The sequence below is a fragment of the Balaenoptera borealis genome (assembly GCF_965194805.1).
Source record: "Balaenoptera borealis genome assembly, chromosome: 7".
NCBI lineage: Eukaryota > Metazoa > Chordata > Mammalia > Artiodactyla > Balaenopteridae > Balaenoptera > Balaenoptera borealis.
The window spans coordinates 74,082,965-74,099,825 of NC_138864.1; the positions used below are offsets into that span (position 1 = coordinate 74,082,965).

General features: G+C 36.1%; 1 protein-coding gene across 16 annotated transcripts in view; it reads right to left on the minus strand.

The window, feature by feature from the left end:
• Window positions 1-16,861, minus strand: part of AKAP9 (A-kinase anchoring protein 9) — a 149,783-nt gene that overhangs the window by 125,949 nt on the left and 6,973 nt on the right. For all 16 annotated transcript variants that reach the window (XM_082398163.1, XM_082398161.1, XM_082398162.1 and 13 more), the window contains one exon: window positions 2,585-2,839. In XM_082398163.1, coding sequence (XP_082254289.1) covers window positions 2,585-2,839 — 255 coding nt within the window. The remainder of the gene's footprint in view (window positions 1-2,584; window positions 2,840-16,861) is intronic.

Here is a 16,861-nt window from a genome sequence, read left to right on the forward strand (position 1 = left end):
CCTCTCTGATGTAGTAATGATGCCAGGAACAGAAATAAGCTTACTCCTATTCTAAAATCCTGTATCAGTGGTTCCTAACTTATGTGGCCCTCTTTTAAATCTATAACACTTTCATGGGACTTCCCAGGTGGTCCAGTGTTTAAGAATCCACCTGCCAATGCAGGGGACATCGGTCCGATCTCTGGTCCGGGAAGATACCACATGCCACGGGCAACTAAGCCCATGTGCCACAACTACTGAAGCCCATGTGCTCTAGAGCCTGTGTGCCGCAACTACTGAGCCCACACGCTGCAACTACTGAAGCCTGCACACTCTGGGCCGCGTGTGCCACAACCACTGAGCCTGCATGCTGCAACTACTGAAGCCCGTGTGCCTAGAGCCTGTGCTCAGCAACAAGAGAAGCCACCGCAATGAGAAGCCTGTGCACTGCAACGAAGAGTAGCCCCCACTCGCCACAACTAGAGAAAGTCTGTGCACAGCAATGAAGACCCAGCGCGGCCAAAAAAAAAAAAAAAAAACCACAAAAAACCACTTTCATGATGCAAGTCCTTATGGTTCGCTCACTTACTTATTCTTTTGAATGGCTACTGATTAAACGCATATTGTGTACTAAGAACTGTGCTACTGAGGATAAAATGGTGAACAAGACACTCTGCACTTGAAATGCTAAAATTCTAGTGAAAGCCCAAGTATTGATTTGTTAGGCAGAAAATGAAAATAAAAACATCTTCAAATCAAATCAAGCACCACGGTTGCTATATAGTATTATACAAAAGATCTAGATTTCAACAAAAAATTACAAATACAGGGCTTCCCTGGTGGCTCAGTGGTTAAGAATCCACCTGCCAATGCACGGGACACTGGTTCAAGCCCTGGTCCGGGAAGATCCCAAATGCCGTGAAGCAACTAAGCCCATGTGCCACAACTACTGAGCCTGCATTCTAGAGCCCACGAGCCACAACTACTGAAGCCCGCGTGCCTAAAGCCTGTGCTACGCAACAAGAGAAGCCACCGCAATGAGAAGCCTGCGCACTGCAATGAAGAGTAGCCCCTGCTCTCTGCAACTAGAGAAAGCCCACTTGCAGCAAAGAAGACCAATGCAGCCAAAAATAAATAAATAAATTTTTTAAAAATTACAAATACACAAAGAAAAAGGAAAGTATGGCCCATACACAAGAAAAACAGTAGTCAGTAGAAACTGTCCCTGAGGAAACAAATATTGGACTTAATAGACAAAGATTTTAAATTAGCTATTTTTTAAAAAGTCAAATAAATGAAGGAAATAATGTCTAAAAAACTAAAGAAAATTATAAGAACAATGCCTCGCCAAATAGGGAATATAAAAAAAGAAAGAATTTATAAAAGAACCAAAGAGAAATTCTAGAGTTAAAAGTAAAATAACTGAAATGTAAAATTCACTAGAGGGGCTTAACAGGAGATCTGAGGAGGAAGAAGAATCAGAGCAAACTTCAATATAGTTCAACTGAAATTATCCAGTCTGAGTAAAAGAAAAAAGAATTTTAAAAAAATGAACAGATCATCAAAGACCTGTGCAACAAACATACTAACATATGAATAATGGAGACTCAGAAGGAGAGGAAAGGGTCAGAAAGAATATTCGAAGATATAATGGCTGAAAACTTCCCAAAGGTGATGAAAAACATTAATCTATGTATTCAAAATGCTCAAAGAACTCTAAGTAGGAAAAACTCAGTGAGATCCACTTTTATGATGAATAGCAAATCTCTATGACATCTCTGACTCTTGGCTAAAGCTCAAATCCCTATATATCTAAATCCTATTTCCACCTAAATATGCCAAGGCACAATCCAAATTATCATTTTTTGCCTTGTACAACACTCTTCCTCCTAAGCATCCCATCGTTCTCTACTCCTGGTCTTAGTTGGTAGCTCCACCATCCCACCCACCACCCAATCCACTCTTAACTTCTCCCTCATCTCCTTATTCTTGAAAATTCCATCATTAATGGGAGGTAGAAAATTAGCATTTATTGAGGAAAACTTTCTATGGGCCAAGTACATCCTCCCTCTGTTCACCATTACCACCATCCTATCCTGATCACTTTGAGATCCATGTAAAACTAAACTACTTAAGGTTTCCAAATCACATCACACTGTTTCATGTCTTTGAGAACGCTGATTCTTCAGCATGGAGGTTGTCTGCCCTACTTCTTTGTCTCTAGCTAACTCTAACTTACACCTCAAGACTTGGTTCTATTACCTCTTCCTGGAAACTTTCCCAAATAACACACACAAGACTGATTTGGGCATTCCCCCAAATCATGGTACTTTAGGGCACCATGTGCATTGTTGCTAGCATGGCTCTAATTGAGGTACACAGCCTATCTTACATCCACCTTCCCCACTAGAGTGACTTTCAAGGATAGAGACTATCATATTTATCTTTGTATCCTTGGTGCTCAATCTTTGGTGTAATACAGCTGCTCAATAAGTGTTTGTTAAATCAAGCTCACAAAAAATCGCATAGGGTGCTAATGAGTGTTGTCATTACAACAACTTTACACTTAGAATGCTAGTATTTAAAAATCTGGATGAATACTTACTTCAACAGAGAAGACCTGGTCATGTTTAACTATTTCTCCACTGTGTAGAGCTCTCATTATTGTGGATTCAGGAGTCACAGCTGATCCTGATCTCTGAGAACTATTTGTGCACATCTCATCACTCTGTGATTGCTCAATATTCACAGCATGGTATGCTGACATGTCATGTTTACTACTTGAAGTTTTCCTCTTTTTTTTCTGCTTCTTAGGATTCTGCCCATCAGATTGAGCTTTCCTTTGTCGAAACTGGGCAAGCTACAGAAAAAAAAATCATCGTTATTGTCAAAGATAATTTTTCTTTATCAGCACTAAGAAAAAAGTAGATTTGGAGTCACTTTCTTTAAAAGATCAACCCATCACTGAAATGATGACAAAATAATGGACAACGGTTACTGTGTTTAACACAAGAATGACTACTGAATTGCAAAGAAACTAGGTATTTCTGAATGAATACTGTTCAAATGTTGAGAAGAACTGAAAATATCATGTCAAAAGAAAAAAAATTAGCCCAGAGTTGGGTAGAATAAAAAACAGGCATTCTCATTCACCGTTTAGTGAGAGTATAATCTCTGGATATGAGATTATATGAAAACATAGGAGCTCTAAATGCATTTGCTTTGTGGAATTTCTGCAACTTCCACTTACTTATATTAGTAAATGTAATTATTTCATGCAAAAAGCTTTAGCTATACAAATGATCATTGCAGACTTGTTTATAATGGGAAAAATTATAAATATTTTCAGTATCAAACAGTAGAGCCTCCTAGCCCTTAATCATTTGCATACCATCATCAGGATTTTTGCCATATCCTAGTGTCACCTAAACTTACCAGTTACTTAATATGTTTTAACTAGTGTACTTTTCTTATTTAAATTTATTTTAAAAGGATACTTTCTATCCTTGACATAAATTAAAAACAGTATCACTTGTCATTTTTTAAAAAATAAAAACAAAAATGAATACAATGAAAAATAAAACTGTATTATTAAAATTTTAGCTAGATATTTTGCTGAAGGTTCTAAGAGAAACAGGCAAGTGTTAGAGGGGTGCTAAGGATCTATGAGTATCAGACTTTTGGCTTATAAGAAACCTGGTTAAAGAAACCTGGAAAAGTAGTAACTTTTTTTTTTACAATACTATCCACTGTTTTTTAATACTGGATCGGATATCACCTAAAATATCTCATCATTACCTATATCAGAAGTATGGATAACATATTTTGGGCAATACTAGATTAATTCAATTAAAATAATACTAATGCAAACCATTATTAATATTAAAAATATTAATGTAAACCATTATTAATAGTAAATGTTTATATACAACATTAGGTATAATATTGCAACATAACCTTTTTTAGTGAAAGGAAAATTAAGTGCATCTCTTTTAACAAAGATAAGGCAGGCCTCAGGCTCACAGCCTTCAACAATTATACCTATCTTAAATTTTAATAACATTATACACATAGGCCTGGATAAATTCTGTAAGAATATAACCATAACAACTTTGGTCTGTCTCTGGATTTGGGATTACAGGTATTTTTCCTTATGCTCACTTGAAATTTCCTTTTTGGTGCATAAATTTTCCAAATTTTATATGAAGCAACTATTAACTACCAATTCCTAAATTTAATTTGAACTCAGTCATTCTGAAAGAAACAAAAGCATAAGAACAGGTGTAAGCCCTCTGTGCCTTAAAAAGAGGAAATAGAGGAAATATACAAACATATTAATATATAAATTAGACCAATTACAAAGATGGCCAGTAAATGTCTTATGATATAAAGGATTAAAGCAATCTTGATGATGTTGATATCATTAACTATCAAAATGTGACAAATACTAGAATCTATAGAATAACATACAGCATATGTCTGCTGTAAATGAAGAAAAGTTTATAGATATGTACTGTTTACTTAACAAATGTGTCTAATTAATAAGTCAGAAATATCTAATCACTGATCCTGCAATATAAAAATATATCACATTTAAGTTTCTTCCCCAGTTGATCAGCAACTAGTTGGTTATTCTACTATCTGCTTAAGGAACAGATGCAAGACCAGTTGCCTCTATTTGTACATTAGTAAGCTGCTGGAATGCATTTAAACTACTTTGGAGAGCAAATTCATTCTTAAAAATAAACCAACTGAAACACTATTATATATTATCTGTAAATAGAATCAAAAGTCTAGGGACATCATTTTAAAACGATCCCTCAGAAAGAATGTAAAAGCAAAAATATGCTAATGACATTCTTAAGATTTAAAAATATATTCAGACAGCAGAGGATATCAGGACAATAATGAAGATTTTGTTTAAAATTCCAACTCTGTTAGGATATATAATTTATATTTAATATTTATTTAGATGTACAAATACATAACAAAAGAGAAAATTTTAAAAAAACAAACAAAAAACCCGCTGCCTGAGACAACAGTATCCATTATTAAATGAACCCAATGAAAAGGTTAATAATAGATATGGAATAAAAAGTAGAATAGGGACTTCCCTGGTGGCGCGGTGGTTAAGAGACCGCCTGACAATGCAGGGGACAAGGGTTCAAGCCCCGGTCCAGGAAGATCCCACATGCCGCAGAGCAACTAAGCCTGTGCGCCACAACTACTAAGCCTGTGTGCCACAACCACTGAAGCCCGCATGCCTAGAGCCTGTGCTCTGCAACAAGAGAAGGCACTGCAATGAGAAGCCCACACACCACAGTGAAGAGTAGCCCCTGCTCGCCACAACTAGAGAAAGCCCGCGTGCAGCAAAGAAGACCCAACCCAGCTATAAAAAATAAAAAATAAAAAAGGAGAATAGTTCTATTACAGTGTTTAGAACTAATCACTTCTAAGGACATAAAATTACCAAGACATTGTTTCAGGCCTATGTTATTGATTACATGAAGTCATATTATTTTTTCAGAACAATTAACCAGAAGGTAAACTCCATGAATGTAAGAACTTTTGTTCACTGCTATATATTCAAAATCTAGAACAGTACTCAATAAATACATGATGAGTGAAAAAAAGATAATGTACCTTTTATAGAAAAGTTAACATTAAGCAATAATTTTAAGCACTGTTCCACAGAACCTAAGAACTAAGATGATAAACTGGCATATCTAATCCCACTATCTAAAAAAGTTCCATGGTCTCAGAATTCAAAGTGGCAATTAAATGAATTAAAATATAAAATATTCCCTCTCACCATAATCTCTCTACCCCACTAGGCAAAACAAATAAACAGAAAAACTAAACAAATGACAAAATTAAATTCTCAGAAAAACAATGCCCATAATAGCTTTTTAGGAAGAGTTCTGTTTTGTAAAAACATGAGAAAGGGAACAAGATCACATCATAAATCACATCATAAACAGCTATCTATTTTTATTTTAAATCTGAAAAATGGCAAGCTGGCAGATAAGCAAAAATCAGAAACTCTATTCAATTAGCTAATCATTTGATACTGCAATGGTACACTTTAAATTACTGGAAAAACATTTATTCTAAAACATGCTGGAAATTCAGACTACAGACATCTGTGTTTGTCATTTGGAAGCCAATTATAAAAATGTTAACATATGCAGGCACGGAAATAGCTGCAAGATTTACTGGAAAGATATCATGTCCATATACACTTGTCTTTCAAAACTAATTCAGATCTCAAGCAAATGTCTTACCCTGACCAGAACACGAATAAATAATTAAATAAAAATGACCAATAATTTATTCCATAAACTCAATATTTATTTATAAATGATCATTCTCAATAAAACAGGGAATTTTTTTAATGCTGTAAAAAAAATGCCAAGTTTTTATAATGTCACTTCAATAAAAGTACTAACTGGAATCTGTTTTGTTTCTTGAGAGTTCATCAGGTGTTTATGTGCCAGGCACAAAGCTAGACATGAGTTGAAATACACGGTCTTAACAGTAGGATCTTTTAGTCTAGGCCAGCCTAATATTTCACTGAGTGGTGAGAAACAAGGTAGAAGTTAGTGTACAATTTTGTAAACTCAACAGTCCTATGTATCTTTAAGGAGGTAGTATGGGAACTTCTCTTGTCCTGATTTTCTCAAAAAAGGCTTTCTGTAAGAGGTGTGGTTGTAGAGTTTTATAGCTGTGAAGGAAATAACTTGGCATATGACAGACAGTAGTGAGTAGTTCATTTATTTAAAAAATATTTATTGTGTTTATGGAATAAATATTGAGTTTATGGAATAAATTACCATGTGTTTGCCCTGTGCAGGGTAGGTAGTAATGAAACAGATACAAACCCTACTCCTCTGAATTGTAATCCAGGTAGAAAGAAAAAAATTAAACAAATATGGACAAATACAGAAATATATCATTTCAAGAGACAAAATGTGCTTTGAAAAAAAAGCATAGGTACTAAAGAAAGTCTAAAACAGAAAGACTTAATTTGAATGGGAATGTAAGGGAGAAGTCATGAAATATTGAGAAAAGAATGTGGAAGCTGAGATTTGAAGACAAATATGAGTTACTTGCCCAAAAGTAGCAAAATAGAACAAGAACATCTGACTCTAAATCCAGTATTCTTTCCATTATACCAATCTGCATTCCATGCATTCTGAGCTCTTTTCCTTCATTTGTCATTAAACTTAAAAACACTAACATTAAATCTAGAACACGAAGTTTAAAGGCATGAACAAATGAAATCACCAAAACAAATATTTTGACAACACTAGGGAAAAAACACACACACAACACACACATACACCAAGAAATTATAAAATATTTTTAAAATGTTATCTACTTTCTCTAGTCTTCAAAAGCAGCTATAAGCAGCTATGTTTTTACTGTAGAAAATTTAAGAAATCCTAATTAATTCTAATTATGTAACTATTTGTACCTGTCCGTGCAGCCTTTACCTTTGTGATATTCCTTAATGAACGCTGAACAAGAATGCTGTACGAGCTATTACAACAAAACTTCAGGGACCTAACTATGAAAACACAGAAGAATAACACAGTTGACCCAAACACAATTTGTATGTAGAGCTGAAGTAGGGCAACTGAAAACAAAGAAGACAAAAGCAACACTTTAAAGATGCTCTGAAGAATATTTTCCAACGATATGACAGAATACAAACTGTTGGAAAATAACAGTGCCAAATAGACCCGAGGAAATCAGATATGGAAAAGACCACAGGACTTTACCTTATGGAGCCAGCAGTCTTATTTATATCCTACAACCTCAATCAATGCAGAATTTTTCTTAAAGTTTTGGAACACCTTCATGTCTAAGAAGAAAACAGATTCTGGAACTGAAAAAGTTACCTTAATTTTGCAAATTTTAACACATGTCATTGTCTGGCACATAGTAGGCCCAACTATTTTTTGAGTGAAAATAATGTTTCAAAAAGAATATGGATTACATATATTAGAGTACTGGACTGCTGTGTTTACAGAGACTCTAATAAGCTAGCTATGTGACACTGGACAAGCCACTTAACCTCAAGAGAACTCAGTTTTTTCAACTGTACAATGAAGAGGAGGATTAGAAGGATCTCGTAAAACTTCTTTCAGTTTTACCATATGATCCAGCAAGTCTACTCCTAGGTGATATATCCTAAGAAAACAAAAACACTAATCCAAAAAGATACATGCACCCCAATGTTCACAGTAGCATTATTTACAATAGCCAACATATGGAAGCAACCTAAGTGTGCATCAACAGATGAATGGATAAAGAAAATGTGGTATACATACAATGGAATATTACTCAGCCATAAAAAAGAATGAACTTCTGCCATTTGTATCAACATGGATGGACCAGAGGGTTTTATGCTTACTGAAATAAGTCAGACAGAGAAAGACAAATACTGTATGTTTTCACTTATATGTGGAATCTAAAAAACAGAACAAATGAATATAACAAAACAGAAACAGACTCACATATAGAGAACAAACTAGTGGTTACCAGTGGGGCAAGGGGCAAGATACAGTGGTAGGGGATTAAGAGGTACAAACTACTATGTATAAAATATTTTAAGTAAGATACAAGGATATACTGTACAGCACAGGGAATATAGTCTATATTTTATAATAACTTTAAATGGAGTATAACCTATAAAAATATTAAATCTCTATGTTGTACACTTGAAACTAATATAATATTGTAGATCAACTATATGCCAATCAATCAATAAAATTTCTTCCAGCTTTCAATGCCTAAATTAGAAAAGTTTTTTTCAACTGTTCCTTTCCCTTTTTCTTCCCTGTACTCTCACTTAATTATGTAGAAGAAAAACTAGAATTCTACATTATAAAAAAGTTTCTTTTTAACTGTTGCTTGAAAAAACAGTTCAATAAACAGTATCTATTACTAAATGATCCCAAATGAAAAAAGATATAGAATAAAAAGCGGAATGATTACATTATAGTGTTCAGAACAAATCACTTCTAAGTATATAAAATTATCAAAATACTGTTTTAGGCTCATGTTACTATAAGAAGTATATGAAGTCAAATTATTATTGCAGAACAAATAACTAGAAGATAAGCTCCAGGAGGGCAGGGATTTTTAATCAAAATCAAAGCCTATGTAATACTCTTAAGTCTCGAATAGTGCCTACATGTAGGTTCTCAATAAAAATTTGTTGAGTGAAAAAAAAGATAATTTTTTCTTTTTTACAGAAAAGAGGAACCATAAGCAATAATTTTAGGCTTATTCCTCAGAACTTCAGAATACCTGTATAGTTTCTAAAAAAACAACTAAAATGATAAATCAGGTCCATGGTTACATTACTGTACAACCATACAATGTAATATTATGTACCTGTCAAAGATAATGTTTTCCAAAAAAATTTAATGTGGGAAAATGCTCTCAACATAAAGCTGGGGGAGAAAAGAGGCCAAAACTGCATGCAGAGTATGATTCAAGCTAAGCTTAAAAATATACATAGAAACAAAGAATGAACAAACTAATAGTGATTACTTGTAGGTTATGAGACTATGGGTAATTGTTTTCTTTTTTGAAAGATTTTCACTGCCTCCCTCCCTCCCCCAAAGATCTGTAAAGAATATTCACTAATAAAACTATGGGCCCATATGTTAATATCACTATTTTTAAAAGGATATAATACAACTACACATCTACCAAAAATCTCATCCCAAAAGACAGAAATAAGGCAGAAGTCCCAGGAATTATGCTGTCCTGGGGCCTGACCTCTTTCATCAGCCTCTCCAGACACCCTCTCCAGACATCCCATAAGCATAACTGCTAACAGTGACAGATTATTACACCTCACTGTTCAGATGCCACCAACTTCTGTTTCATTTCACTGTCACCTCATTTACTGCTAACACTGAACGGTGAGAACAATGGCACTTTGCCCCAACCTTATCTAGTTTCTGCATAGTATAAAGCTTAATCTCATCAAAAATAAACAAATAAATAGCAGTTCATGTAAAGGAGAATCCCTAAAACAAGGTATATCTGTAACAGATGCTATCACCCTCAGCAGCATAAATACATGCCAGCTTATCATCTGAGGTTTGTTCATTTATAAGCCACAGGTAATAGAATATTATTCTCTCTTATACGCATTTTTTTTTTTGCAGGAAATATTGACTTAAAAAATAAAAGAACTGCTGTATCTGGTCACTTCAATGGCCCATCCTGTCAGATATCCAGTGCCCATCAACAGCTCCAATGATCTGTCAGAGATCATTTGTGATGAAACGGGGTGTATAATAAACACATAAATATCAGTTGGCTTTGGTTTCACTTCCTCTTCCTATCTCATTCCACAACACACACACTACTCCCCGAGGACTGAGGGGCCATGGGATTATGATCTCTGCACACTTCTAGGCCCTTGGCATATGCATCGGAAAATGGGCAAAAGTTAACACAGCACCAGTGTTTGTAACAGAAAAACTGGAAACAACCCAAATGCTCATTGATATGAGAATGCTAAATGAGGTAAATTCCTATAATGGAATAGTATGCAGGTGTGAACATCTTTACATAATACTGAACAAAAAGAAAATCATTAAATACTGCTTACAATATGATACCATTAAGTTCAAAAACAGCAAAACTAATATATTATGTAAACATATGTGGTACAGAAAAGCAAGGCACTGATAAAGAAAATTCAGAATTGCAGTTACCTTAGGTAGGGAGGGGGTGGGATTAGATTGGGAAAGGTTTCAAACGTATTTGAATGTGCATACTTCTTAAACTGGGTGATAGGCATAGAGGTCGTTTTTAAAAAATCATTTTTCTTATCTATATATTTTATATGTATTCTTTTGCAGGTGACACATATTTAAGTATTTTTAAAGTATGTGTTTAGAACTTCCTGCTGAGGAAACTGGCCAGTGCTCATAGCTCCTACCATACAGGACACCCCAGCTGCTCCTCCCAATCTAGTTTGATGAGAAAAGAGGCAGTTGATTAGATTCTTCTCTTGGAATTAGGGAACAAAGAGTTAGAAAAGATGTCCAGAAAGTAACAGAGGGGAGATGAATCTTACTGAAGGATTTGAAAATCAGTGCATGATGCAATAATCATATAAATATCCCTAAACTCACCCATAAAGTACATTTATGCTATCAACCTACTAGTCATGTTGCAGACTAAAATACTTTCTTGTGTATTCAGCACAGCCAGTTTTCCTTCTGACGTTAAATCATCCTTACTTCTTTAGTTGCACACCAAGTAAAGTAGCTGGCATATAAGAGTTCATGATGTATAATCACCTAGTTTTGCAGAATCACACAAATTAGCTATGTCAGTGGGTCCCAAACTTTACTGCACATTGAGGATCTTTAAAAAATAGTGAGTCCTGGATCACACCTCAGACTTTCTGATTTGGGGTTGGAGTGTGACTTAGGCTTTGAAATTGTTTAAAGCTTTCCAGAGGCTTCTAACGTGAAGCAAAGTTTGGGAACCACTAAGCTAGATGCTTACTCTATGAATTGATTTGCTTGCACTATTTAAATAATTTTTCTCTCCCCCTTCTTTTTTTTTTTAAGTGTCTATAGTGGGAAACAATTCCATTGAATAGAACAAATTTGGGGATTCATCTTTAATTTTTGGTCATGTGCAAACCGATGTACAAGCAAAACAAGCTGATCTGCAAAGAGAGGAGCATCAGATATTGTGAAAGTGAAATAAGGGATGATAGAGAGAATGGCATTGGTTCCAAATGGCTGTTCAGTTTCCCATGAGGCCCAACTATACTTCTCTTAGCTTCCTTTGATATCTCTCTATCTTTACTATAACCCTCTTATTCTCTCCTTCACTTAACTAATCAGTTTTTTGGGAACAAAGTACCCTGCTAGAAGTAGGGTGCTTACATTTAGCTATTTGAATCAGTCAATATTTTATATTTAAAAAAAAAAAACCTCATGGTTTTACTGCTTCATCTGTATAGCAATAACATACACCTGCCACCTGGTGGCAGCATACCTACCTGAATATGGGATATGTTTTTTGGAAAACAGTAACCCTTTTCAAAGGTTAAACATGTCAAATATACATTCTTTGACAGTTTTTGGCTACTTTTAGGATAAAATCCATACTGTCTCAACTAACACATATGGCTCCTCATTATCTGATCCCAGCCTATTTCCCCAATCTAGTTTTCCAGCATGAGAATAATGATGATGATGGTTAATACTTCTTGAAAAGTTTTTATAATCTGACAATCTTCTAAGAGCTTTATATGTATTAGCTGAATCCTCACAACAACCCTAAGGCAGGTACTATTATTTTTCTCATTTTCCAGATGGGAAACAGAAGTACTGAGAAGTTTAAGCAACTTGCCTAAAGTCACAAAGCTAATAAACTGCAGAGCCAGAATTTGATCCCAGACTGTCTCGTCTAGTCCAAGCTCATAACCACTACTATTATACTGCTTTTCACAAAAAAATCTTTGAAAAAGTAGGTAGCATTCACCTCTCTTTCCTGATTCACATTCATTCTCCATCCCACAGTAATCTGAATTCTTCGTTTCCCTTTCTCACCAACTGTTGCTAAAGCTCAAGGTCACTTTTCAAGTCTCCATCATGCTTGATTTCTCATTTTTGACAAGTGGCCACTCCTCCTTACTTGAAACTCTTCCCTTAGCCTCACAGATATCATCATCTCCTAGCTTTGTAAACAGTTTGTATCCAGTATCCTTTGCAGATACTTCTCCACCTGTTTTTTAAACATGGGTGTTTCCACAGGATTCAACTCTCAGTATGCATCCCATTTAGTCGTCGTCTTGAGTGAACTCCCCACTCCCAGAGTGTCAGCCAGTATCTTTAAGCCAAATATTTATCTCTAGCATGGCCTTCTAAAGGAAGACTCATATTCAGTTTTACACTGGGCCACTCTTCTAGGATGTCCTCCGACTCAATGTATCCAAAACAAAAGTCATCTTCATCTTACTAAAATATTTGTTACCCTCCAAAAACGCCCACATTTCCTATCTCAGAGACCCATTTCACTCAAATCCTCTTTTCCCCCAAATTTGTCCATGTTCCCCTATCTCAGAGACCAGCACCTACATCCCTTAAGTTGCTCAAGTCAGAAAACTAGAGTCTTCTCTTATCTTAGTCTGTTTGGGCTGCTATAACAAAATATCATAGACTGGGTGGCATATAAACATCAGAAATCTATTTCTCACAGTTCTGGAGGCTGTAAGTCCAAGATCAGGGAACCAGCAGATCTGGTGTCTGGTGAGAGCCCACTTTCTAATTCACAGATGGCCATCGTTTTGCTATAGCCTCACATGGTGGAAGGGGGCAAGGAATCTCTCTTTTGTAAGGGCAGTAATCCCATTTATAAGGGCTCTGCCCTCATGATTTAGTCATTTCCCAAAGGCACCACCTCCTAATACAATCACCTTGCGGGGGTACGATCGCTACATATGATTTCTAGGGGGAAATGAACATTCAGATCATAGCATCTCTCTTACCCTTTACAACCATTACCAAGGCCTCTCAATCCTACCTCCTAAACAGTGACCAAGGATATAAGAGCCAGTGCAGGGCTGAAGTTAAGAACACAATCTCTTGGGTCAGAGTGGGTTTGAATCCTTGTTCTGCCACCATGACTTTGTGCAAATTACTTAACCTCTCTGGTTTTCCCACCTATAAAATAGGGATAGAAACAGTATCCACAGCTCTTAGAATAGTTATAAGGATTAAATAAGAAAATGAATGTAAAACGCTTAGCATAATGCCTAGCATTAGAAAGTGCTCAAAAATTGGTAGCTACTATCATCACAAATTCATACTCTTCTTTCTTCCACTGTCACCCTTCCCACTGTCCAAGTGAAAGACAATGAGGCAGAAACAGAAGTGGGGATAAATCAAGAAATATTTAGAAGGTAAAATCAGCAGAATGTGGTGATTGGTTGGCTCTGAAAGGTAAAGGAGAGTGAGTCAGGGAAACCAAATAGAAGGTGAGATAATGTGGGCCTATTGGGTTGTGGTGTTAGAATGGGAAGAAAAAGGCTAAGTAGGAGACAAATTTTGAATAAAAAACAATTAATGGGATTGGGTTATGAGTACACAGGATACAGGAAGATAACTGCAGAATAATTCAAAGGGTTTTAGTTTTCAACTGAGATGCTTTCTCAATAGGTATAAACTACTGAGCCTCAAAAATATGATGGCACATAAAATAGAAAACAAGAACATTAAAATTATTTATTTATTTATGTTTGGCTGCGTTGGGTCTTCGTTGCTGCGCATGGGCTTTCTCTAGTTGTGGTGAGCGGGGGCTACTCTTCCTTGCGGTGCACGGGCTTCTCATCGCAGTGGCTTCTCTTGTTGCGGAGCATGGGCTCTAGGTGTGCAGGCTTCAGCAGCTGCAGCACGCAGGCTCAGTAGTTGCGGCATGTGGGCCCTGGAGCGTGCGGGTTTCAGTAGTTGCAGCATGTGGGCTCAGTAGTTGTGGTGCGTGGGCTCTAGGGCACACAGGCTTCAGTAGTTGTGGCACACGGGCTCAGTAGCTATGGCTCGCAGGCTCTAGAGTGCAGGCTCAGTAGTGGTGGTGCACAGGCTTAGTTGCTCCGTGGCATGTGGGATCTTCCCGGACCAGGGATCAAACCTGTGTCCCCTGGATTGGCAGGCAGATTCTTAACCACTGTGCCACCGGGGAAGTCCCAAACATTAAAAATTTTAAATCCAACTCACAGAGGGAAAAAAAAACTATATAGACTTTTTTTTTTTTTAATAAATAAATTTATTTATTTTTGGCTGCGTTGGGTCTTTGTTGCTGTGCGCAGGCTTTCTCTAGTTGTGGCGAGCAGGGGCTACTCTTTGTTGCAGTGCGTGGGCTTCTCATTGCGGTGGCTTCTCTTGTTGCGGAGCATGGGCTCTAGGCACGCAGGCTTCAGTAGTTGTGGCACATGGGCTCAGTAGTTGTGGCTCACGGGCTCTAGAGCGCAGGCTCAGTAGTTGTGGTGCACGGGCTTAGTTGCTCCACAGCATGTGGGATCTTCCCAGACCAGGGCTTGAACCTGTGTCCCCTGCATTGGCAGGCGGATTCTTAACCACTGTGCCACCAGGGAAGTCCCTATATAGACTCTTTTGTCATAAGACTAAAACACCGATGCCTAATAAAATTACTTATACTGCATTTTACCCTTTTAATTAAAAAATATATATATATTCTTCTCACCTAAAAAAAAAAAAAACCAAATTATTATCTTCTCTTTTTCTCAAACTTTATTAAAAATTGCTATTGATTAAAATGGAAAAGTGAGAGTTCTCTTGTTAAAGGGAGTAGAAATGCTCAGACATATATTTTCATTAGAAGAGGAATTTATACAAATTAAAAATTAAATATCATTTTGGCAAATGTAGATGATTTTACATTAAAATATTCCCAATATTTTAAGTTATCTTTGAAAAGTTTCTATAACTTTCAGCCAAAACCTATTATTTCATATATAAACTCCCAGCAAATATTTGTTAATGCAGGTTTTACACATTTTCTAATACTTTGCCCTTTAGAGCATCTACTTATTTATTTGACTTTAGAAATCAACTTATACATACACAGTGAACAGACCATAAATGGTGTAGTAATTAACTCAGATCACTGCCCCATGCCCATCGCAAATCCCTGCATCTCTTTCCCCTGCATCCTCTTACACACTTTCATACATTAAACTTGCTTTTTCATAAATCTGAAGAACTAATATTTTTAGTTATAATTGGTCCCTGTCCCTATCTTCCCTGGGGAAACAATAAGGCAATATCAACTTGAAAAAGTGAGACCCTTGAGGAATAAATACGGTCTAATCAGAGTCCACAATGAATGATCCCTAGTAAACAAGGAATTTTGTTTACTAATTTTGTGTGTTCAGTATCAAGAAAAAGAAGGAAAGAGATTCTAGACTTTATACCCTGTTAGTTTTTCAGAGCTCTGTAACCAGAGAACCTATTCAATTAATACAATTTATAAATTCAAATCTTTATAGATTAGGATTTTGAATAGTTTAGTATAGTTCTTACTAGTGAAAATTAATAATCTGGGGGGCTTTGAGAAATGACCTCTTAAAAGAAAAGAAGTAAATTTGGGGGCTTTAAGAAATGATTTCTTAAAAGGAAAAAAAAGTTAGACTTACAGAGAAACTTTTAGACCACATAAGAATCTCAGTGAATAGCAAACCACAATAAGAATCATAACCCTGATGGCAACTGAAAACAAACACCACACTGTTCATGAAACAAAGAGGATGAAGGAATTTTTCATGGTACAAAAGAATCTATAGATTTAAATAAATAACCTAGGCAAAACCACTTCTGGAACAATTCTGTTTTTAACAGCATTAAGTCCTCGTGCAAATCGACCACAGCTTTATGCAGTGTACCTAGATGAGCATTAAGTATCCTAAGTTATATTTTGGTGACCATGACCACAAAAACTCTAGAAGTAAAAGGGGAGTCAACACGACAAGAAAAGTATCTTACACCAGTAAAATATCTGTACAGATCTACTGTGTTCACATATGAAAGTGGCAGGTCTTTTTGTTACTAAAGAAGATTAGGGTTTTTTTCCCACAGTGAAAATGGATTGGTAATGGTCAAGCAAACAACCCAATAGGTGCCTCTGGAACCAGCTGCATGCACTTGTAAAACAACTGGCTATGGAATGAAATGACTCACTGGCCCACACAGAATTCAAACATTAGCATTATGCTCTAATCAAACTACCAGGAACATATGCAAAGGAAGGAACAGTTTAAATTTTGGCATAGCCCAGAAGGCCTAAAAAAAAGATGGAAGATGATCCTATGGAG